The sequence below is a fragment of the Athene cunicularia genome (assembly GCF_003259725.1).
Source record: "Athene cunicularia isolate RWA chromosome 7 unlocalized genomic scaffold, athCun1 chr7_part1, whole genome shotgun sequence".
NCBI lineage: Eukaryota > Metazoa > Chordata > Aves > Strigiformes > Strigidae > Athene > Athene cunicularia.
In genome coordinates, this window is record NW_020799107.1 from 8,763,552 (window position 1) to 8,790,027 (window position 26,476).

General features: G+C 42.8%; 1 protein-coding gene across 1 annotated transcript in view; it reads right to left on the minus strand.

Annotated features, from left to right (window-relative positions):
* ABCA12 (ATP binding cassette subfamily A member 12) overlaps positions 1-26,476 on the minus strand; it is a 113,019-nt gene that overhangs the window by 71,526 nt on the left and 15,017 nt on the right. The window contains exon 3 of the mRNA XM_026852412.1: positions 9,514-9,607. Within this exon, the coding sequence (XP_026708213.1) occupies positions 9,514-9,607 (94 nt within the window). The remainder of the gene's footprint in view (positions 1-9,513; positions 9,608-26,476) is intronic.

Consider the following 26,476-nt stretch of genomic DNA (forward strand, 5'->3'; position numbering starts at 1 on the left):
CTCAATTCTCCAGTCCCAGCTCTGCTGCTCTGAGAGACACGAACTATCTTGCAGCCCTGTCATTTGAACATGCAAATCCTCTTCAATATAATGGAGCTACGCAGACCATATCTTTTGCTTTCAAAATGTCACCCATGCACTCCCTTTTCTGTCCACCCTGTATTTCTGGTTTCAGGGCTTCCTCCCTAGCTCTGCCATCCATCCTGCAAAAACAGAAAAAAATCTATATTCCATTTTATTCATACCAAAGATATGGGATTTCTATTATAAATTGCTACTTCTTAGATAAATTCAGGTACACTAACAGTATTTTCTTCCTCCTTTACCATTAATTTAAAAAGGAACGCTGAGTTTTTCTGTTTTCTACCCACCTGTAGTTTACTGTCATATTGCTAACACTCCTTGAGCATGAAAAAATTCTCTTTGGCTTCAGATTTCACACACTCTGATACTGCATATACCTTATGCATTAAGTCCTTCCATATTCCTTCCATAGTTGATAAAAAGTCCATACAAATCTCAACGCCCCCACTGGTGAATTGAAGGCATTAATGAGCAAATGACTTCATTAGGAAGTATTATGTTTAATAGAAACTGCATTCAATCATTGCTAAATCATACAAAGAGACTTAATAACTGGAACTCTTCAGAAAAAAAAAAAAAAAAAAGGGAAAAAAAAAAAGGGGAAAAAAAAAAAAGGGGAAAAAAAATGGCCAAAAAGCAGTTTGATAGAGAAATAAATAAAATCATGATCAGTGATGAAAAGGCTGAGTCAATGACCATTCCTCACAACATGGGGACAGTGAACCACAAGATCATGAGGTAGCAGGCAAAGGGACAGAAAGTACCTTTTTTAACAAATACCAAAATGTTGTGGAACTCACTGCCACAGGGTGATGGATGCTGAAAAGTAGGCATTCATTTTAAAAAGAATTAGACAAAGTCTCAAAAATAGATTCGTCAGTGGCTATTAAATATGGCCACTTGGATTCAACCCCTTCAGCTTCTGGCTGAAGAAACCTTAAATGTATCAAGATTTTTCTAGTGGAGGGAACACTCTGTGCTTTGCATTCCTACTCACTCTGTCAATCATCCCAGAGCAGCAGCAGAGGGTCTAACCCAAGTGGCAATTCTGACTGTTTATAAGCTGTGGTTTATGTTTTTCTGAGAAATCACAGAACACACAATGAAATAATTTACTGCTGTTGTGATCTACTCCAACTTTCTAAGCACAATGTTTTAACTATATTGTGTACACACAACCTTCTTACTTCCTTTCTAGTCTTTCCCAGTCACACGGCATTGCTTTAAACTTTATTCTTTGCTTTGTTAGTCAAAAAGACAAACATGCCTGTTTCATGACATGATGAGCGATACTGTTTCTCTTCAGCCACATGCAACTGTCCATTTCCAGCTTTGTTCACATCTACTTATGAATAACAGCTTACACTGCCTAGCTTTTGTAGAAGTTTTTATAATAATGCTCACACTTTTGATATCTCTCCAAAAACTAAACCCGATCATCAAATCTACAGGATAAGTTTAATTTTGAATCTGGAATTTTTTACACACATGGAGAATGGCCCAAATAGTTGGCTGGCCTATCTCTTGATCTATAAAAAGACAATATTTAACTGCCATGCCACACGTATTACTGTGACATGGTGACATTTATGTACTCTGAAACTCACATCTGACCTTGAAGCTGAATAAAGGGATGTGCATGTTCCTAGTTACCTAGGTCTTTAGTGGGAGCAGGACCAGAAGGCAAATGCCAGATGAGTCTTTCCTTTATCTTTTTCACACCTGCAAGATAAATGCCCACACAAGTCCCACAGTTGTTGCCAAAAAAAAAAAAAAAAAGGGGGGGGGGAGGGGGTGAGAGGGATGACAGTAGGTGTTACAGTTTCTGGCAGTACAGCCCAAATCTTGTTCAGTGTGTCCAAAGCCCAAAGCACAATAGTGATTAGCCCTACTGATTTTAATGGGATTACTCAGACTTCAGGTTAAACATATGTAAGAGCTGTGCTGGATCAGAGTTAATGGTTCAGTATTGCACTCCCTATTGCACTATCCCTACACTGTTGCATTTCATATCACAGAGCCCATTTTTAAAACCACTCTGGAGCCAGCAAGTGATTTCTTCCACTCTGTTTTGGCCAGCCAGCAAACTGCCATTTACCTCCACAATTTCACCTGTTGAGTAGACAACACTGAAAGAAGAGATTCCCTAGGCTTACACCCAAGTTGTAAGACACCAAACAACCTCAGTGTTTAATGTATCAGAGTAATTTTTGGTCCTCTGTAAGCCTCTATCACTGCTGTATGTTAGGACAGGTTCATGCTGCAAGGTGGCACACAGTAAGCTCAAATACACATGGTGTACTGTACTGCCAGGACAGGTCTAGATGGTTCACAGCATGGGGAAACCTGCCAGCTGGGCCTCGCACCACACAGTAACTATGATGATCTGGTGTTACCCAAGTCTCACTGGAGCACACACACTCCCCCTCTGCCTTCCTATTATGCTTTAAGCAGTATCATGTCATCCTTGGCTGCCTTCTTTCCCTCAACTCTACTTTGATTATTTATTTTTATTTCCCCATACAAATCTTTATGTAACAAACAGATTTTGTGATCATCTATTGCACATACATCAGTTCACCTGCGTACCACATAGCCTTCCCTGATTTACAAGTCACACCTCATTACCCAGATCCTGTTTTCTGAAAAGAAAGCTCAGCAGGACCCCAGATAACTCCATTCAACCCCTCAGGACACCCAGTGTGACTAGGTGAGATTCAAGAACTTGCATTTTTCATCTCTACAGCAACAGCATCCTTGTTTTCTTGAGTGTCCCAATAACAGGATGTCCTCAGTTGTCTGCCTACAACAGTGAGATTGAAGCAGCAGACAACTCACTACAAGACTCCTCCCTGTACTGGTGGCCTCAGTGGAGGACGCATTTCATTGCCTAATTTTTCCCTCAAGCATTTCAGGCTCTGCAAATAAGACCAGCCCAGAGCAGACAGCATCTGCTTCCATGCTTATTAAGACTAGGCGAGCTAGTTTTGCTCGCCCACAGACCTTCACCTTCCACCTCCTTATTTAATAAATTAAAAGTCAGGACTTCAATCTGAATGCATTGGGTTCACGTACTGATCAGGGAAATCAGAAAGATGAGAGAGCATAAAAATTGCAAAGGAGTAGGTGTGAAGTGAGGAAAAAGAACCCCCAAACCAAACACAAAGAACAAAGGAGGGAAGATGGAAACCTTCAAAGAGGTATTTAAAATTCAGGTCAAGATGGGGAAATAACAGAATTGATGTCTTCACAACAGGGCAGAGCTGATGAGGAGGGGTTGCACTGGAGGTGGACTGCATGGGGGAGGGATGCTCCACTGCATGAAGCACAAACACACCATGAGAAAGAAGGAACTGTACACTAGCCCTTTTCCTACAGGGCTTTTAAAGCAATGTTTAATGCCGACAAGGCTAACTTGGCCTTGCTGTAATACCACCAACTTGCTCTCGTACATATGAGAAGCAGGGCACTGTACAAACAGGACCTAAGAAGAGTCATAACATTTCCCAGCTGAAATCTGGAACCTAAAAGCCTAAATCCATATCTACACAAAAGCTGTGTTTACTAATGTCTTTCAATGTCTTTCAATGCTCCAGGTAGTCTCCAGAGTCCAGGTTTAGATTCTTTAAATAAAAGTGACCTCCTTCCCAGAAACACAGACATCAACAACTGCCAACTTCAGTGCAAGCCAAACTGTTCAGCACCTCTGGAAAAACACACCTGTGCTCCTAGGTCCCAGCATTTGGATTCAGATGCTTCAGGAAGTCAATTAGGATTAAGAGACTGCCCCAAGGCCCTGTTGTAATTCAGTGGGGAAGAAAAAATACTGGTAACTCTGGAGTTCCTGTCTCCAACTCTAAACATCCTTCAGTCATATCTCACAAGGCGGGAGAGTCCATAAAAAGAAATAAAGGTGTGGAGATTCATGAAAAGGGACGCAATAAAAACATCACAGCACTCTGTTTAGAGCTGGGGCTCTCTGAGCTAAGTGGAAGCTTCAGCAAGTTGCAGGAAACCGTATGGGTGGGTACTGTTCATGTATGTGAGGAGATCAGTGTATATGTCTACTCCAGCAAATGTGGGGTTAATTAATATAATTCATACCCCACTTCAGCACTGTTTCAGTGAAACAGAATGTTATATGACAGTCTGCTCCCTGGCACAATGGCAGAACAACAAAATGAAACAAAACAAAGTTCATACCAAAGTAAGGATGTTTAAGGAGGGACCCGATGAGGCTATTTTGCTAATCATGCTGCAGTTGAGCACAAAAATCTGGTGTTGGGCTGTAAAGAAGAGGGGAGAAAACAGACAGAAAAGAAGGGGAGGAAAATGAAGCAATGTAAAGGAAAAGGAGGAGTGGGACTGCTCCATCACAGGCAAATGGTGAAGCAGAGCTGGGAGTCTGATGTGTGCTTGTCTGTATACAGAGTAGGTTGAACCCTTGGGGTGGATTATGTCTTGCATAAATATCCATGACTTACGCAAATGAATGGAGTGGCCTCTGTAGCTGAGCCACCATCTCAACTCCCTGTAATTAGCATGGGAACCTACTAGTTTTTCCACACTACTGGGAAAAGAGATGAGTTCAGGTCCTTCTAACTATGAAGCAAATTCCTTTAAAGTGCAAGCATTTTTTCAGAGTTTTCTCCTCTCCAGGGTGGTATCTCAGAGGAAGGACAGTGCTGTGGCCCCCCTTGCTCCATGCCATCTGATCTCACATGTGGCCGCCACAGCCACCGCTCACAGAGAGAACTAACCCAGCTCAAAGCCTTTCTCTGTTACTGTGGGATAAAGTTAGTGGAAGGGTTTCTGCACCAGAGCAACATGCTGGGATTGAGGCACAATTGAACTGCCAGAGCTAAAAGTGGTTTGAGGACCTTAGTTACGCAGTTATGCAGACCCACAGGGCAGGAGCCTCCTGAACTCATCTACCAGCACACTGCTGCAACAGTCAGGGGGTCAGAGACACCCACGGGTGATAAGGACGAAGGGCGATAGGCACTGCCTGCCATGCACGTGGCAGAACCCTCACCTCCCACCTCACAACCAGCTGCCTAACCCGCTTTCCCAGCGGTATGGGAAAGACGATACTATCTCCATTTATCCTTTTCTTTTAAGCAGTATAGACCATCCTCCTTTTTCTGACACTGCTCATCTGGGTAACTCATGCCTCAGTTACCTCTAACATGGTAACAGTGCTCAGCACAGAAATCACAGGAAAGGTATGTCTTCAGGTACAACAAGGCACAGCCTCTCCTAAGGCATCTCAGATCTCTGCTCCATCATTCATACCGATTTTTCCACTCAATTCTGGACCTGTTCAAATCCTAGCTACCAATCACTGTAAGACCGAATGGAGCTCGGAGACGCTCCTATTCTGGGCCCTCTCCCAGGAGCACTGGAGCTAAGAATGAGAGCAGAGTATACCTGCTCCTACGTAGTGTTGTGCCACGCAGCTCTGGCTCTAAACTAGACCTAAACAGCTATGCTGGTACTGGCAAACAGTCTAGTGCTCAACTGTTAGCATATTCCCCCAGAATATTGGCTGCAAAGAGCAGCCTTGCAGAGCACTCTGCTACTGAGTCTATCATGAGTGTCTCCAAGTGAATGCAATATACCCTGCAGGCATCTCCACAATGGTCATGAAATCTGGGTGGAAATTCTGGGCAGAGGTGAAGGGTAAGATGTGTTCCAGTGAGAAGAGTTCAGGCAACGAATTCTTTGGCAGAATGTGATGGATTTAAGACCAGACCCAAGAGCATAGCTTCTTTCCATGAAGAAGGAAAAATATCTGTGAATAAGGCATGGCTTTCACAGAGCACTGCCAGCCCCTTGGAAAGCTGTGGCAGGTGGCAGAGCCCTGGGTCTAACAGGAGGGCAAGGTTTCTACAGCATCTTCTCTGTAGTGCTGAAGAGCAGGGTTTCTGAATGAGTGGACACACCCAAGAGAACTTCTACTGAGAATAAGGATGAGGTCAAACTGACAGGAGGGGAAAGAAGGAGAACAGAAAAGGAAGAAAGCGGGTGGGGAGGGCGTGACAGGGTGTAACAGTGCTAGTTAAAGCAAGGAGCATAATCAGGCTTCTCTGTAGTCTGAGTGGGTTGAGCCCTGAGGGGCAGATTGTATCTCATGCACAATTCCCATACCTTGCAAAATCCCGCAGTGATAGAAAAGGACTTTTGTCCCTACTCACTCTAGAAAACAGGTGATACAGGTGCAAAAGACTGGAAGATATCATCAAACCCAGTTCACTGGCTTTCACACTGTAGGCTTCCAATCCACATCTATGCCACAGAACACATCCCAATACCTCCCAGAAAATACAAAAGCTGTAATAAAAAAAATCAAAAGCTACAACTGCAATGCGCATAGTAAATTGGATGGGGATTTTGTGTGGTTAGTCTCAGATCATCACAGGAACTGGACATGCAGGGAGAGAGAAACCCCATTTTCATTTGTCCTGACAATAATCTTTGCTGACCTGGAAATACATCATCAAACGGATGCCTGGGAGAAAGGAGGGAGGTGGGTTTTTTCCTCTGAGATACTAGATGCTTTAGTTGTGAATGAAATTATATATCAGATGGATTTCAGCTCCTTGTTTTCCTCAGTTCTTAGTTCTCGTATGATCAGTCTCTTGACTGGTTACATTTATTTGACATGTCATTTCCCCTCAGAGTTCGGTCTGGCACAAGCTCCCATTACATTAGGTTCTACATTACATAATTCAAAGCAAGCAACTTGCTCTTGCAGGAAGCTCTTGTCACTTGTTCATTCTTGACTGATATTTCCTAAGTAATTTCTCTACATAATCCTCAATCTATTCAATGTGTATTAGACGTCATTCAGAAGAACTTACTGTCTCGAATTTGAGCTGATTTAATTGAGCAAATAATAGATTTCATGATATTTCTGTGGCCCTGAATACATGAGATAAGCTTACAGACTGAGATTTTCTCTGGGGTTATCTCTAAGGCTTCAAAATTCAGCATCTGAGTAGGTTATTCTATCTCTGTCATTTATCCAGTGCTTCCTGACTTTTGTCTACCTGCAATAATCTCTTGACAGCAGAACTGGAAACAGCTTCTTGTCACGACTTAATGATTGTGTCTTTTAAGGCAGGCACTGGAACTCAGCATTAAGTGGATTTTATTCCTGTTCAAAAAGAACCAGTAAACCCCTCCTGTAATGGTTTTCCTAGATTTGTCCACCCCTGACTTTTTATTTTTCTTCTATCAGAAAAGAAAGTTCCCAAATTATTTCTCTTTTTCTTTCCAAGCAAAATGTTGATACATTTTTCCAGTTGTCAAAAAAATAGGGTAACTGTCTAATGGCTATTCTTATTTAGCTAGAAAAGCAGCAGAAACTGGTTGTTGGATGCTCTGGTCAATATTTTTCTCTATCCCCTTGGGATTCTTAGATTGTCTCTGAACATCTGGACGTTCAGATATACAACACAAGAATATACAAAAATTTACACAAACAAGAATACACCACAACCATAATTTTCCACCATAAAATCTCCCTTGCATTAGAGATCTCCTATCATCCACTTCTAAGAGAGACAGACACCTATTCGCATACCTACGGAGACTTATCCCAGAATAGAATTCATCTATGGAATAAAAGCAAACTAGGCAAAGATACTGCCCAATCTTCCTTTTCCTGCAAAGCACAACTGATGGAGCTACTTGCTGTTCCTAAGAAAATGCCTTCCAATACATTAATTCAGAGATGCAACCATCCAGAGCAAACAGTGCTCCAAATAAATACACCTGCAAGCTAATAGTCATGTAGAGTAAAAGAATAAATGTTTTACCATCCATCTGGCTCTGTTGACACTCACCCGATTTATCAGCAACAGGAAGTACAACCGATGGAGCAGTGTGGGAGGACTGCCATTTCTACACTTGGCAACATCTGGGGTTTTCACAAAATACATGTCCTGTCTTGCCTGCTCCAACTGGTTCAAGGGAACTTGAGAGATTTTAAAGTACGTAACATGCCTAAAGAGGCTTTTTGCTGGGGCAGATGGGCTTGGGGTTAAAAGATCACCCTAACAAATGAAGAATGTCTTTCTCCATTAAAGACTTCTTGTGATACTTTCAGAAATTTACTTACTCTGGCTTCCCATCTCTGTCTACAAAATGAGCTATACAAACCTTTAGATAGATTAGGCTGCAAGCTCTCTAAGACAAGGGCTATCGTAATGGTATATCCAGCATTTGTCACGATGTGGCCCTTTCTCACACATCATACAGAAACAAAGACATTTTAATCAATCACACATCTCGCTGGGTTGAACCTTTCCAATGCACACACATCATCCAATATTCATCTCTCACAGCCACATTTTACACATCTGATAGCTACAAACTCTGGAAGTCAATTGCTTGTCCTCAGTGCTGCCAAACTCTTTCTCCTCTTCCCCTGCATCAGTCTCCTCACCCCAAATATAAAAATCCAACATTGCAGCTCCATCACTGAAGAGAGAGGCTTAGCCCATTCACTCACTCTTCTCAACTCCCTTGGGACTGTACTTGTAAGACCATAGAGAGCAGAATCAGGGATTTGATCCAACTCAAAATTAACACTTTGAAAAGGAAAAGGGCTTCCAACTTCCAACTCCTTGCTCTGTTTTACCATATAACTTCATGAACAAATGTGGCCAGTGTTGGGGGTATGCTTCTTCTGATGGTGATAAGGACTCACTAAATCAGTGTTTTCTAGAGCAGATTAAAGCACGCTCATGCTCAGAGATGTAGACATACTCTCCTGACCCAGGAAGCAAAGCTTGCAAGCAAAAACAACCTTCTGTAAACTCTTCACCCACTCCACCAACAACAACTCTTCACCCACCCAAACTGCTGCTCTTTGACTTGCTAGAAAGGGCTCACATACACCATCAGGTCACAGAAGCCCAACAAGTTGCCACTCTTCAGCTGAGCCTTAGTAGCAAGCTGCCTAAATAGGTGCTTTTTGCTTGTAGCACACACAAGGGTAAAATCTTACATGTTGCCCAACCTCACATCTGTTACCTCACCTTCATAATCCCACTCGAAGCCTATGCCGTTACTCATTTTACTGAGTAAGATCTCCCCCAGCTGCCCTCTTATCCCTCAGTTTATCATGTAAATTTATACTGCTGTCTACAATAGCAGTATCTGAGTGCATCTTGATAAGACAGTTCTTTAAAGCTGTTTTCTAATTATACAACTATACAACTAATTTGAAAAAAAACATAAACAGAAACAACCTCAGAGGAACACAGACATTTTATTTACAGCATGCTGCATCCCAGGAAATCTTCACTGGAAGCTACAAAGAATCAAATTTGTAAAAGCAACAAAACACATCAAATTAACACATCAGTCACTGAAATGAGAACTAAATCCCAAAGACATAAAAACAAACCAGTTACTTACAGTTTGGCTGTGGTTCTGGAGGGAATTTGAGACGGATAATGGCCAAGATTATGAAAACAACCACAGGCCAGGAGATTAAAATGAACGACCATACCTATAAAACAGCAATGAAAATATATCGGTTACGTTTGTCGTATTGATGTGTCTCAGCGCTTGTCTGGAATGTACAAGTACTACCCTAAATGAGTTATAGGATGCACTGTAAATCATGCCTGTCTTGGTATGCATACTATTAAAAGCCAAGTATTATCTATGCAGAAGGAAAAAACTATGTAAGATTTCAAAAGCAAATAACAAGTCTGAAAATAACACGAGCCTTCCTCTGTTTTGGTTTGGCTGATAATTACGTGGGACAGTGTTTAGGCAGCTTTGAGACACGGCTATGTAACAGTAAAGGCACACTGAGAAGTACAAGACTTCTGGATACACTGATCACAAGATAAAAGAGCTAAAGTGAGAAAGGTTGGTTTCACTTTCAGTGAATGACACTGCTCAGATGATGGGTTAAGATTACTTTGATTTGATTATACCTCAGAATTAAAGTGTTTGACAAGGGAATTGTCAAGTGTACAGCTTTTTTTTTTTTTAACCCAAAGTTTCACTGTTCTTCACAAATAGTAGTTCAGCCTCACAGTAGAGCTGAAAGAAAGAATTTTTATAGCAGTCATTTACAAGACATGGAGCTCAAGCATGGTGAAGGGAGGGGTTTATGAAGCTGTGTAAACAGTCAACTGGATAAGTCACATTTGAACACCAATCACAAGGATCCCTCATATGAGCTTCTGACCCCAGCAATCTACCTTCCTGATACTTATCCATTTCCAGACTGTAGCAGTCCATATAGGTGAGCTGAGATGCAAGAGAGTTGATGTAAAATTGGCCTACTACCTTGGAAAAATCATGAAATTTGTACAGCTCTTGTCTCTGACATGAGGGTTGACCGTTTCAATGGACAAGAATGAAGAAAATACAGTCTGCTAATCATCTACTATAGTAAACCCATCCAGGCAGGAGGCCTGAAGTCAGTCTTAAAACTACAAGCCTTGGAGTTTTGTAAACTAGGAAAATGCAATTATTCAAATGATCAACTGCTTTTGCACTACCTGGCTAGCTTGCTACTGTGCTTACTAGATTAGAGTTTTCCATCCATCAGTAGTTAAGCTCAAACTACTTCGTGCTGCAAAATTGCTTGTGTTATCTTCATGCCAATTTTTGAAACTGCAAAGATGTCTTTCTTCAAAATCATCCCATACTTCATCGTTGCGTTGCTATTTTTTTCAGATCAGCACATATTACCCCAAATTGTTTTTCCAGAGTAATTCCAAGCCCATAACAGTGTTTTCATTTCCTGTAACACTTACTGAAACATAAAAACAAACCAACAGACAGACCAACAAATCCTGGAGAGCAATTCAGCTTAAAGATGGTTATTTTACAGCAACTCCATCCCTATCATCCCTGATGAGATGACACAGCCATGAAAGTAGGAGCAAAATTCATGCCCCAAAATAGGCAACTGATAGACATCAAAGCACAAGGCACCTCCCCACACATCCCTCAGAGACCATACTCCTATAATTTCAGCATTCAGCAACATTTTAGTTTTTACAGACAATACACTTCCTGCCTTTTATATATACACTGCCAACTTATAACGAGATTCATCACTGAAATGAACATAGTTTTCTATTTTTTTTTGTATCACATACTTTCCCTATAATCAGTCCCCAAACACGCTGTTTAACTCTGATTAATCCACATGCAAATCGTATTATTAATGTACCCTCCTTGTTTAGTACCGCGTAGGCTAAAGTAAAATTATGGGGTAACAGCACAGAAACTGATATTAGTCAGAAGCTGCCTAAAGGAAGGGCAAGAGATCTGTCATATTCTTGGGGCAAGAAACAAATACTGATTGTTTCTACTCAGTGAAATCTTTGTAGCTCCCCATTTTGAGCTAAAATGGTGCTTATACTCCCCACTTCCCAGACAGCTCTTCCCTTAGTATCTCTGTCCTTTGACTTAATTGGATTTAATGTTAGCTGTGCACATCAGTTGCAACATAGCAGCATTCCCACTGTTCCAGGCATTTCTAGTTAACAAAAACAAGACAAGACAACCACCCTGGCCAAACTGCTTGCAAGTGGAACACATTGACTTGAATGGAGCCATAAGCAACCTCAATTTGGCTCTTGGGACATTAAGCACTGGGATGTAGGTTGCATAATCCTTTGGTTGCTGGATTACTTCACTGCTAAAAGTAGATTTAACTGCTCAGACTTTAGTATCACTGTATGCAGGCACATTTTCTCTCCCTCCTGCCTCTGTTTAAATAACCCAAGTTGCCTGAAAGTGACAGATGGAAAGCAACAGAAGTGTTAGAGGCACCAATTTCTTCAATTCCCCTTGGTACACACGCAAAACCTTGCTCCTGAGAAGGCTGCCACCTAAACTCATGAGGATTCCTTCCTCAGCAGGAGTAACCTGTACTGAGGCACTCCCTGGCCATGGATGCAGAGCTTCAGCTAATTTCAGCAGAGTCAAGCTGTAGGTCTCCCCATGCTGCACAGGCAGAGGCAGTCCCTTCAGGGGCTCTGCTGAGAGCTCTCAGAGGAAATAAAGTCTGAAGCAAAAGGCAAAACCAAATGTGCTTGCCAGCCTTGGAGAGGCTGATAAACAGGGCAGGAAACCACTCGAGTCTGCAGGGGGCAAGACAGCGTGCCTGGGGTCAGACCCTTCGTGACATACCAGTCAGCCCTGGCGAGGACAGACAACACCCCTGCAAAGGCAGGAACCACCTTCACTCATTATCAGAAACTGAGAAACACAACAAAATGCTTCCCTCACACAAGCAAACACACACACACACAAAGCTATCTAAAAGCCTGGTCTGTAAGTGAAGTCAGATTACACAGGTAAAAAAAACACAAAGCAGATGGACAGAAAAATCAGGATGTATTTGGGAGCAGAGATCTGGGTTTACCTCCTCACACCCCTCCAGTCTGAGCAAGCTCCCCAATTTGGAGCAAGAAAGGGAAATGACAAAGGGTTTCAGGGAATGCCTGACATAAAATAATCAGCAGTGGACAAATTTTTATTTTAATTGATATTTCAATCCTATGGAATTGACATTTCAACTCCAAAGGAAACCAGAATTAAAGCAAGTGAGACTGTACGGTCAGAAGTACAGGCAGAGCCTAGGTTAGCATTTACGCTGGATACACAAGAGCTGAAAGTAACCCAAACCTTCTGCTTTTAACAAGACTGTTACAATTTCTCTTGAGAAATTAGAGGTAATTTATTTCTCTGAATCTCAGAGAAAGTCTCCTGTATCCTTTGCAGCAGTGAAGGATACCCTTAAAGTGCACAACATGTCCACAGCTCCCACAGAGGATCGCAAGGAGCCAGATAAACTTAGCACCTCTCTGAATCAGGCTCCAAAACTGAGAGGCAGGACAGGGCAGGCACGAACAGACCTTGCAGAAGCATAAGGCCTTTCACTCCATCCTCATATCACACCCTCCATGGCCATTTCTCTTCTGTCAGCATTTTCTGCACCTGTCAAGGCTTCCACTCAACCAAAGCAAGTTTAAAAACCACCACATCTGGGTTACTAGGAAAAGGACAGGTTGCAATACAAGTCCATGAACTGCAGCATGCTCCTGATGAAATTACAGTGTAGCTGTAATGAAACCAGACTGGGACGAAAATACTGGGCAGACTTGGCCTGGACATGCAATGCCACCCAAAGGAGTATTTGCCTCCCTGCTGCTGTACAGATTGTTCTCTGGACATTGTTGGCAATGGTTTATCTTTTGGGAAGAAAGACCATTTGAGGTGTTTGATTTGCAACACACTGAACTGCACTGGAAATCTGTCCTACCTGCATCTCTCAGAGTTACTATTTTTTTTGTCCACCCTTTCCAAATGGGTCTATATATGGGCACTGCCCATCACCCCTAAATCCCAGAGACTCCTGTTGGCTGTATGCCAACCATGGGGTTCACATGGGATCAGATACAAAACTGCAGCTTTAATTCAAATCTGCCCATGAGTTTAGTTTGCACATGGTTTTGTTTGCATGGACCACTCCCCTGAGGGAACAACAGTGGCATCCGTGGTACTCAGTCTGGACTTCTGAGCCCTCAATTCATGAGCTCTAAGGCAAGACCCAATTACTTTGGCTTGTAAAGACCCACCTTCACTTCCATGCCATTCCCTTACTTCCCTCTGCCTCTATCACCAGCCTTCAAAATATTTCTATTTTAGAGCTGTGACCTTCCTCTTCTGTAGTGCCCCGTTTGCTCCTCAGTTCCTGTGATTTCCAGGTTGCCCCTCCTCTACTACTTTGTTTTTACACTCACCGGCTGCCTCTTGACACTCAGCCAGTTCTTCCACAGCAGGATCCTCAAGTGCTGAGAGAGCGCAGCCATCCTTGGCTGACCCAACTGAAAGCAAATGGGCTGCGTATTCTTCCTCCCCCGGCTTAGGAGGCAAAAGTGGAGGCTCTATCCCAAAGGGGCATCCAGTGTCCAATATCCAAGCCTCTGCCTCATCCCCACAGCATAGCTCTGTAGCAGCTACTTCATCTACTTGTGGCTGCTGCACTCCCAATAACCGTAGCTCTTGTCCTCACAGCAATTCAACAGGTTATTCTTCTCCAGGCAGGCAGGCAGACGCAGCAGCCTGCCTCCACTTGTGTTAATTACAATATCCAGCCTCTCCTGGCTGCTCGTTATTCAAGCCCTAACCGATAAAATGGATAGCATTCCAAAAAGATGCTTCTGCTTAAACAAAAGGTGATGCATGCCTCCTTCTCCTCCCCATGATGAAACTGCCTGCCTGCCCACACACTGCTTCTGCTGGAGAGGTGTCATCAACAGCAGTTAGGCTGCTTGCCAGGCCAGTCTGACTTCCCCGAATTTGCAGGGAATAGCTGGGAAGAAGAAAGCATCCACAGCATGTGTCTTCCTGGCATTGCTGATTTGGAATTAGGTTTTTTAACACTTTTGACTGTCTGGATTAAATCTACCCATCCAGGGAAATTAAATGAAAGAGTTAAAAATATATATAAATTAAAATCTCAGGGATAGATCTATTTGCTCAGTTTCCTGCATCTTCCCTTTCCTCCAGGAGGTCAGTCCTGGGGTTCTCACTGATTGAATTCAATATAACACATCAAGTCCACTGGGAATAGGATTGCAGAATCAGACCCCACAAAGTTTTCAGAGCACTAATATAGCTTGAGCACTGCTATTATTCAAATGACCACTGAATTCTTCAAGCTAGTGGTAAGATATCTAAAAAAAAACAGCTAGAGATGAAAGGAAAGAGTAAACTGCAGGTACAGAGGGAAGCAATGACAGCAGAGGGGACTGCTCATGACATCAAGGACTATAACAAATCTGAGTTTTGAAACCTGATACGAATTTGTTTAATGAGTTCTGGTCATCCAGCAGAGCTCTGGTCCCCCTCGGGAGAGGAGCACAACACTCAAGTACTCCATCTGCTAACACTGAGATCATTCTCAAAGTACCAAGGCAAGCCACGGAAGACTTCACTGGTCTCAGCATATTTCATAAAAGAGATCAAAAAAGATTCTCCTACACAGCATTTCTTCCAGCCACAAACTTTGTGCCTCAAAAAATGAAAAACATCTTGAATGCATCCTTGCCAAACCTCACCCAGGGACAAAAGTGGAGGCGGCAGCCGTGACATCCACAATGATCTTGGAGCAGAGGAGCTTTGATCTAAGGTCTGTAAAAAGCACTGAGTGAGAATAAGAGAGAGGGGGAGACAGAGATGTGGTACTTAGTGAAGAGAAGCAGCTTCACTGGATTGGTTAGGAAATACTTCAAAGGTGGGAACAGCAACAGAGATGGAGCAGTCCCAGCTCCACATACCTTCAGTCTAAATAGATTGGACATTCCAATGGTGGGAGTGGAGCTGGAGCTAAGATGAGCCTAAAAGGCTTCCCTGGTATAGTTTTGATAGTGATGGGAAGAAACCCAATCATCTAACATCTCAGCTCTACATTCACATTTTTTCCTACCAAATGCCTACAGGAGAGTAAGGGATCTTGTTTGGGTCTGTGAGTTGAGAACAAGCACTGCTCCTCAGGACACTGTTCTATTCAGCTACATGTAAGAGGCACAGCCAGATTCACTGCATTTGGTCCACAAACCATTTACAAACTTGCTTCACTTCCTCTCTGGGGCTGTAAAAAGAAATCCAAATATAGAGAATTCTGCTCTGAGGGGGTAAGAGAGAAGAAATTTATAATTTCACCATTCACTGCTTTGCCAAGGTCTTTTAAGGCAAGCGTCTGATTGCTTCTTTTTGGTATTCAGTCAAACAACTGTTTCAAAAGAACACTGTGATTTGGATCATAATTTTCCCAAGCAAATGCACATCCTTACTTCCTTTATGAACTGAGTCAACAAACATTCCCCTTGGGAAGTACCCAAAGGATAATTTGTTCAAGTTCACCACTGTAAAACCAGAATAACTCAATGTCAGTTAGCTCCCAGAGCACCTGCACTCAACTCCCCACACACCATACTGTTCCAGTTCGAGAACACAAGATGAGAACTTTATTAAGCCATTATACCTTTTTGCTTTTTTAATTCCTTTACTTAACAATTCCTGCAGATGGCACAGGAGGCTGTGCAACTACATGGCCACTTCTGGACAAAGTGACCAGAGCTGACAGATGTCCCATTGACAATGTAAATGTGCATATAGGCAGAGGGGGAGAGGACAGAAAGGCCAAGTTCTTCCTTATCCCATTGAATCCTCAGTTGGTTTATTCCTGTGGTTGAAGAACTAGGGCTCTTATGGGCTGAAGGGCAAATTGTTGGTTCAGATCACAGGAAAGAAAAGCAGAATCTGCTTCTGTGACTGTGAAGCTCAGGAAACCCTCTGGGAGCTCTGAACAGTGATTTCACTCAATGCAGGTCTTCAGAGACATGACTCATCCCAAGTACTGTAAGTGGTGGTTGAAGATCACGGAAATGCCAAGCAGGGGCTGTAGCCTCCAGGGCAATAAACTCTCCCTATGTACCAAGAACTCACAAACTGAGACCTTTCCCTGGGACCTTCTTTCAAGTAGAGGAATTTTTACTTCAGTAAAAAAGACTGCACTCATGTTTTTCAGATGTGCTGAGTTACCTCTATGAGAAATGAAAGCTTAGAGATGTGATGCAAGACAGAATTGGCAAGAGAAGAGGATAAAGTCCATGAGTGAAGGATCTGCAAGAGTGCTGGACATGTTCTTCCAGGAGGACATGTCCTTATGGGTCCTGCTGTATCAGGGCCAGGAGCTGTGTGTGCCACAGGCAACAGCACTGTGCAATGCAACGGGTGGATCCATGAATAGAGAAAACTGCCCTGTGGAACAACTGCTACACAGGGCCATGCCGGGGCTGCAGGGGGCTCTCTCCAAATCGAAAGCTTTGGGAGGATGAGAAGAAATGGCTGGCCATATAGTTAATGTTTCACTAGTTGCTTGGTCAAAACAACAGGTCCACACACCAGAAAGCTAACAGCACCATAAAATGCCAGCAGCCGCCTGCTCATTAACGCTCTTGGCTTGGTTTTTAAACACAGAGGTAACTGGGGCAAATCTGACAGGGCAGAATATTTATCCCCTTGAAGTCAGTGTCAAACAAGAAAGAAAAAACCTATTCTGTTGGCTACCAGGAAAAAAGCCAAACCAAAATACTAATCTTGCAGTGACTGCACATGCTACCACTAACAGGCAGCAGAGACTTCCAGAGGCACACCGTGGTTAGGTGCCCTCAGGGGTCTGGAGTCAGTGAGTGAAGCAGCATAACCGGATTAACTACCATGCCAGAGAAATACATAAAAAGTGGAAAGAACCGAAGGAGATATGCAAGGGGAGCAATGGGATAATGCCATGACTCATCAAGAGGCAGAGCTCTGAATTTGGTACTTTCCTCTTACAGTTTGCAGTGTCTAGTTACTGAATTTAGCTCAGGAGCAAGTCCAGACTGTGCAACAAAAGGCTTTCCTCATGGCTTGTGTAAGATAAGATTGACTAAATGTTTGACACTCTCTCCATAAAGATCTCAGAAATGCCACGCATAGGCTTTAGCTGTGATCTCTTATCCACAAACCCAGCCAGGCCAAGGACTGCTGAGTGAGCAGCCTTCAGCCCCACTCTCCTGTCTGCAAGCTGTAGAGCGCATGCTTACATCTCCTGTTAGATGGCACTTTGCTATGGTTCAGGCACTAGCAGGGTGCTAAAATACAAGTGTTGCCATTTCTACCAGAAGAGAGACAGGTGAAGAACAGAGCAAGAAAAGCCTTCATGTAACAGGTACAATTAATTTTCAGATCCAAAGCCCTTGGTTGCTCATTTCCATGGAGCAGCCCTCTATCAAAGGGCGGGCCTTCAAACCAAGACCAAATTCTGAAACCAGAATGAGTAAGAATCAAAGAACATCACATGCCCTTGCAGCACCGATGAAAGTAAAACTTAAAAGTCTATGGCCATCTTAAAACACTGCCTTCTACACAGCTAGAGAAGCAGTTGCCTGAGGACTTGACAGCATTAGGGCACCCAGTTCGCAGTGCTGGATGATGCAGAAATGGCATAAGACTTGAGCTAACTGGAACACCACTTGCTAAATAATAAAAAAAGGCTTTTGTTGAGCAGCTCAAAGTATACCCCAATGAAAGACTGCACATACTCTCTGGGTTGCTCCAAATTCCTTCCAAAGGCATGGCAGGAGCCTAGAAATGTAGATTCCTCCACATTTCCTGGGTGCCTAATTTCAGACACCTGAACAAGGCACTGTTTTTAGAGAGATGGTCACTCAGCATTTTTGAAAAAATCAGAACCCTCAGAAAAACTAAAATAGGCAGCAATATCTTTAGCCACTATGGAAACTGCAGATGATGTAGCATCATCACAGCACCACTCTGCCACCAGCAAGGACATTTCCACAATTTATTGGTGATTTTGCTTCCCCCCAATAAAATGCATTTGCAAAACAGCCCCTCCTGGAAGCAGTTTTCCATCCAGTGGTCCACAGTCATAAGTTTCATTGGAAACATAAGGCTGTTGCCACACAGGACCCACTCCATAGAGTTCAAGGAGAACTGTGTTGCTAATTTTTGGCTCAGAGCCCTTGGATACTAACTGCTTATTTCTACAGAAAAGCCTTGTTTCCAGGAACAAGCCCCAAAATGAAGTATGAGTTTTGGGATACTCTGATACTAGAGCAGTTAAGCATCAGAATCAAAATGCCTGAGCCTCCTGCAGGTGAATTAGGGGTACCACAGGCTGAAAACCTTTGGGACTGGATTTTCAGGAGAACTCATAATCGCGGGGGTTTTTTTCCCCTCTTATGTCAACAACATTCTGCAAGAGCAGATTTAGTAGGGAAACACAGATTTTGGCTTTAAAGTCACGGTGTCCCTGTTCAGAAGTGCAGTGTTACCAGCCAACCCTTTACCTTACTCATTTGCTCCTAAGGTCACCTTCATCTACATCTGGTCCTAACAAACCTACAGGTCCATGAATCATTTCCCACCACACCCAGCTGCTGAGGGCTTTATTTGTGGGGCTCCTACACACATACCTACCTTGCTACAGGCTGCTCTCAGGCTTCATGACGCCCCTTTTCCATCAGTTAACAAACTTCGGTGATACCATTCACACACAACGATGAATCAGGATTAAAAATTCATCAGAAAAAAGTTGTGGGCACAAGTAATGGACAGTGAAAGGCAGCTAATCCTGATAGATCCCAGCAGTTACCAATAACCCCAGTTTAGTCTCTCCCTGGTACAGTAAAAGTTCACCCGTAGAGTCATGCAGCCCTTCTATTCCACCCTCTTGTTCATCAAATAAGTTCAGCAATGGATAGCTCTTCAGAGTATGTATTCACGCTCACTAACTTGGGGTCTACTGTGCTGTTGTACGTGGTGCCTCCTTAATTAAATCCCCTTCTCTCCTTTCTTAGTCTTGGGGCCAGGGTCTAACTTTCAATCTACAGAAACCCACTGAATCCCAAGGCTTCTAAGTGAGCATTATCTGACACAACAACTGGCATACCTGTTTCAGTGAAAACTTTGCTCAAGAGCCTTGCTTCAGAAGAGCAAACAGACGATATCACTGCAAGCTTTGTTAGTATGTCCTTTAACCCTTCCTCCGGATTATCAGCAATGTTATGACCAGATCTAATGCTAAGACTTACAACAAGATATTAGACAGCTACCAGCATCCAACTCCTTTGACATTTCTCATTTATTGTTCTTTGTGCATTCATCTAGTTTCCAATCTGCATGGCAACATTTATGCCTTGTCCTGTGAACCTGGACAGCTAACAGATGGACTAATTAGAGATCATACTATATTTACGGTTAGACTGATAACAAGGTCACAGCAAGGTCACTGTGAAATATGGCTTTGACTTTGCAAGAACAATGGGTATTTACAGGGCTGGGGAAAACCATGCTTTCCAAATGAAAGTGTCAGCAAAGCTGCCAAAAAACTCCAACAATCCAGCTTCCAGATCAAAAGGCCTAAAGACAGACTGCAAGAATAAGGAAACAGCAGATGCAAGATGCACTTGTGACAACAGCTGTATCATGAGTGTGATGTTCTGTATGCAATGGAAACATACATTTCCTGAAAGATTAAAATTGTATTAAGTTAAAAATTAACTATAGTCATCTGCACACAACAGGAAGATAAATCCTCGGTTGTGGATTTAGAAAAGAAGGGAGTTTCCTTTGTTCTATAATAAAAGCAAGATCAGCTTCACAGATGGTCAACTTGAAAAAGTAGAAAGAAGTAACACCAAGAGCTATATCCTGATAGATACTGCAAGACAGAACATGAAGCCAGTATCCACAGAGCAGTGATCACCTGTACTGAAAAAAAAAAAAAAAAAATGCTCATCTTGCTTCTTCAATATAAAAACGGGACCAGCTAACCAAGTACACTTATGTAGGGACAGACACCCTTCCACTGAACCTGAAATAGTAGGCTGAAAGGCCCAAATCCATGTCTGGGTCAAGTACAGATGAGTGCAGATGACCAAACAACTGTCCAACTTGCAAAACAAAGAGCAAGACATTCTTATGAAGGTATTTAATGGTCTTGACTGCATCAGATTAAAAAAAAGAACATATTTCAAATCTAAGGACACCACTGAAAAATGTTAAATGAAATCCCACCAAAACAGAGATAAAGCTAAAGTTCAACTTGTACAGAGGGTGCCACTTGATTTTATTGAGGTATTCAAAGGGCAATCAATTAGACTAAAAACCTGCGGTGATATAAAGACTATCAAAGCAAAGCTTTGTTTAGCTCCAAACAATATAGCGTCTGGATATACAAGGCTGACTATCTGATATCAGATACTAAAAAGTCCTTGGCCAAGTGCATACCTTGCTGACACATCATTTCAGAGCCCCAGGCAGCTTCAGCTAAAGCTCATGAGACTTGTTTGACACATGTTGAAGACCACAGAAGCATAGCAAAATGGAAGACATCACTAAGCTGCTGAGGTAAGAGAACTTAAAAGCAGCAACAGGAAAAAACATAAACTAAGATTATTACAGGATAATAAAAAACCCACTTACAGTCCAGCTTGTTCAGATTTAGTAACTGAGTTGGAAGCAATTTGTTTTCCCCATTAACTAGAATACACTCCTTCCCACATAGATTTTCTGTTACCTGAACAAGCACAGTATTCTCAATCCAGGCACTTAACATATACCTGGTTGCACACTTCTATGAAATATCTACAGTCTGATCATTTCTGTGGAGTTTATCCACCAGCATAACCTGTTTGAATTCAACCACCAGGTTTAGAATCTAAGGGGAAGGACACACAAACAAAACCACAGACTGAATTTCTAGAAGCAAATGACAATCCAAAAGAGTACTCTAAGGACATGGAGTCAGTATACTCCTATTTAATAGGTTTCTAGGGTGTCTATCCATCATCAAGTCACCTGGGTGTTATTACAAAATCAGCTAATTAAAACCACACCCTGAGATCTAAATGAGTATAGGGAGTGCTGATGAGTAATGACAAGTTACACAAGGCCTGTCAGCCTCCTATAGCTGGGAATTTGCTTGCTGTAGAAGAAAAATATGTGTTGTAATAATCTCACACAAGGACTACAGTGATGGAGGAGCACAGATAGAAGCAGAGAAGGGCTTGCTCACCTACAGACTGCTTTTGACAGCTCCTTAAAATATAGCAAAGGAAAGATAAAGCACCCTTTTCCTTCTTCAGGTCATTGATAAAAAAAAGATGTCCCAAAAGAGGGCTTGATTCTCTGGCTCGTACAATGGAGATGGGCAATCATCACTGAATGGGCGAGGGAGGGTGGTTCAACCTGAGGCTCATTAATCAGCCTGGGAGAGAGTGCTCGCCCCTCCTTTCCCTAATGACTAGTACCCCATCACCCTTCCTCAGAGAAAACAGTCTGGTCCTTCATGAAGGCTTCTGATCTGATTCACTGAGCTAAAGGCAGCACAGTGCACATGAGAAGGTCTTATTATAAGGCATGCTGTGAGTTTATGGCTCCTATTTCAAAATCTGTATGTGCCTGAGCACAAGGCACACAACATGTACCTTGGAGACCTGGGGAGCAGGCATGGTACACGTGCTGGGGAAGACAGCGGCTGCCCAGAAGTTGCTGTAAGATGTGCTGCCATGTATCTGGGCCTCAGCTGCGGATCGAGAGTTTGCAATTATCCAGCTGCCTGCCACCAGTACACCCTCACTAGTGGTTGCATGATGTGCCCTTATCTTGGGAGTTGCCCTTGATACACACAGAGTTCTTTAGCTATGATATGCCCATCCCTGGATGACCAAATGGGCAAGACCCCACTCTAGGTTTATACCTCAGAGAACTGTCACTGCTGGACTTACTTAACAGCATGCTACAGTTTTATTTTTCAAACAGAAATAACAGCAAGACAAAGTCTCGGGTTGGTATTGTAACTCTGCCATCACATGGAAGCTTTCTTGGGTATGGAAGAAGTTAAATTCAAGTACTAAGGGCACAGCAAGTCCAGCACCTTCTGGATAGCCACAGATAGTCAGTCACACCCAAAACAAGCCATGCTTGGTGGGCATATAGCGATCCACTATGCAGGACCTCCTCAGCAAGTCAGACAGGTCCTGGTTGTACTGGTCCTACCATATCTGCACTGCAAAGCTGAAAGCAAAGTTGTCTAGGGCCATCAGTCTAGGACCTCTAGATGTCTGGCAGGTCTGGCAGATCTCCCTGACTGTTAGCAAGATTGTTTGGTGACTATATTCTGGGTTCCTTGGTCCAAGGTCCAAGACATCCCAAATGACTTGCTGAGTTTTGCAGCTACCAAGTTGCAGAACTGGCTAGAATTCTAGTCACCTCCAGTCTGGATGTCTGGAAATTTCAAACAAATGATCTGGTTTGTTGCTTCTTGTTTTTTTCCTTGCCCAAACCAAATGTCTTTGTGGAAAAAATTTTAAATTATTTAAGAAACCCCCCACAACAGCCCCTAGATGTGTGTCCTTTTGGATGCCATTACAATGACTACCAAAAAAAAAGTATGTTCTGTAAGAAATTTATAGCCATGAAATGCAGCTGGACCACTGGTGAGAGAGGAGCACAGCAGAGACACTGTGCCTGTGCATGAAGTTGAATACCTTTTGGTACGAAGTTACAGTTTGTCTACAAAGGGCCCTGAAGACCTTTATTATTTATGGATAGTACCATTATTTAGAGTCCAAAGGTCTGCCCTTTTTCTTCAGCTTGTTCCAACAGACATCAAAGGAGGATTCATCAGTGCCTTCCTCTTCATTGCCAGAAGGTAGTAATAATAATAGTAATTGGGGTTCTTCACAGTCAAAATGCTTATAAAAACCATTCTCTAATTACTTAATAATGAGACATTTGATGATGCACTGGAAGCAACGCTCATGGCCTCCAAGCAAACAGAAGTAGCATCAGATAGAAAATAAGGAGGTGATTGGTGACAGCCAACATCGCTTCACTAAGGGCAAATTGTGCCTGACAAATTTGGTGGCCTTCTACAACAAGGTTACAGCACTGCTGGATAAGGGAAGAGCAACAGATGTCATCTTCCTGGACTTGTGCAAAGCTTTTGACACTGTCTTGCATGATATCCTTGTCTCTACATTGCAGAGACATGGATTTGATGGATGGACCACTTGGTGGATAAGAAATTGGCTGGATGGTTGCACTCAAAAGAACTGTGGTTAACAGCTCAATGTCCAATTGGAGACCAGTGTTGAGTGGTGTCCTCAGGGGTGGGTGCTGGGACCGGAGCTGTTTAACATCTTTGTTGGTGACATGGACAGTGGGATCGAGGCACCCTCAGAGAGTTCTCCAATGACACTGAGCTGTGTGGTGTGGCCAACACACTGGAGGGAAGGGATGTACCATCCAGAGGGACCTGGACAGGCTGGAGAGGTGGGACCATGTGAACCTCATGGAGTTTAACAAGGCCAAGTGCAAGGTCCTGCACATGGGTCAGGGCAATCCCAAGCACAAATACAGGCTGAGGGATAAGTGGATTGAGAGCAGTCCTGAGGAGAAGGATTTGGAAGTACTATCAGATGGAAAGGAGATAGCCAATGACTTGCTTTCCAATACTAGTTTCAAGACAGGCTATAATATACATATATACACATGTATCTCACTAGAAAAGAGTGAACAAGTCTCAGTTTGTACCATTCTGATAGTTCAAAGACAGCAGTAAGGACTTCTGAGGGCAAATGGGATTGTGGTGTTTTTCTAGGATGTAACTTCTTCCTGGAAGTTAAACCAGAGGATAAATGCAGAGATAATATCCAGTGTCCATCAGATGACATAGCAAGGCATTAACCTTCTCACCAGTGCAGGCTGTTTAACTTGTATGAAGAAACCTAGAGTGCTCAAATAACATAACATATAATAACAGAAATCATCAACCAACAGATCAACTCTCTGCCAGTCTCCCAGCTGGAGGAAAAATTTCTCCTCTCAGCACAAGAACATCAATATTGAGGAGCCTGTGATATCTAGACACAGGATTGCATGACTACTCCAGCTATCGTAGAATCAACATTTTGTCTCCTGCATTTACGTGAAGCAAGTTAGGCACAGATTAAATTGGAAAAAGTGTAGGCTAGCAATGATATAAAATATTGCAAACAATTCTGAGCTGCATGACTATTTTCATAGTGCTCTGGGCACGAAGTTTGCCCAAGAATGCATCATTTTGAGACAGGCAAGAGCTTTGGGGTTCCATTAATGTAAACCACTGCATTCCTACACTACTGGTATTTACAGAATGTCGCTCAGACCCACAAATTAATACCACTTTGATGTAATTTCTTACAAGTGGTCCAGATGGATGGGTTTTGATGATGAAGTATCTGAAATTTTATGGAAAAGTTGATTAAAATCTTGATTTTAAAAAATCCTTATCAAACATTGGTTAAACAAAATATTTTTGTGAAGGGAGATAGATTTTGACAAAAAACTTTTATGCAAGTGAGAAGGTGGAATAATTCACACACACACACTGGAACAAGAGCATAAGTAGTTTCAGCAGCACCTTTCCTTGAATATTGGAGTCCCTATGACTCCCTTGATTTTGAGAGGCACACATAGGACAGAGGCATACAATGCTTAGGGTTAAGTATGTTCAGACCCCTGAAAATGAAGTAATTTGGGAGCCTCTGCCTTTGCTTAGTAGTAAGGTAGCTTGGAAATACTACATTCATGTGCTTTCTTGTGGCAGAAGGCTTCAATGACCATTTCTGTGCATGCAGCCAACTTAGGTGCACTGAGTTACTCTCCTATCACCTTCCTCCCTGCTACTTGAAGAGAGACCCAAGCTGGGACTCCCACCATGGTGTGGGTCGTTCAGGCACAATCAGTAACACAGATGTGACCTCTCCTTCAGCTCTGAGCTGAACAGGAACAGTGCAAATGCAGCCATGGTGAGAGGCATGGCTTATCAGCTCTCCACACACATTTCTACAGCTGAAGTTTTCCTTGGAGTACAAGCAGGGCAAGCTCAAACCTGCTTGCAAAATCCCCAGAAGAAAACATCTTACAATTTATAGCCCTTAAATAATCCAAAGCCTCTCACTTCACATGCTTAACTCCACAGACAACTGTAATATGGAACAGCTACCCACATCCGGGAAGAAAAGCCTGTGATGGTGTTCTTGCAAGACTGGGGCACCAGACTGGGGGAGCCAGAGGTCTCTCCCTGATGGCAAGAAGGCACTTAGCATGCTATGGATGCAATGTAAAGCACCACAGAAGTCAAACTTTAGTATAAACATTAGTTAGAACTATTTAATTATTCGAATCCCAGGAAAGCTGTGGAGTCAAGCATCTTCTCCTTTACATGAGAAAATGTGAAAACCCTGCAGTACCTCCTTCCTTTGCCCTGGACTGGAAGTTGGGGACTTCCAGACAAGACTCTATTGCATGCATTGGCTTTGGGTCTTTTTTTTCTCATTTTCTGGGACACACAACAAGCGTCGCTTGCAGTTATTTTTTTTCACAGACAGCAATCGACAGTTATAAAACCAATTCCAAATGCAGCCTGGATCAAGTTTCAAAAAGCCCTGTTGTCCTCTGTGTGTGTGCATGTGTGTGTGTGTGCGAAATTTAATTTACTGTGGCCACAGAACTGCATTTGTAGGGCTATATTTCTTTTTTTTCTTTTTTTAATCTCCAAGGCAGTTATCTATGACAGTGAGTGTGTCACAGGACAACATCAATTGCAGCGATTGCACAAATCAGCCTCCAGCCTCTTGCCTTAACAAGCCATGCGACCCAGTGATCTTCAGCATGACACTCCTTGCGTTTTATTGCTGGTTGGAAAGATTTGGTTTGAGTCTCTTTCAGTGCCAGAGGTCTTTATTGCTAAATAGCCCTGGCTGTTGAGTAATACGTGAAT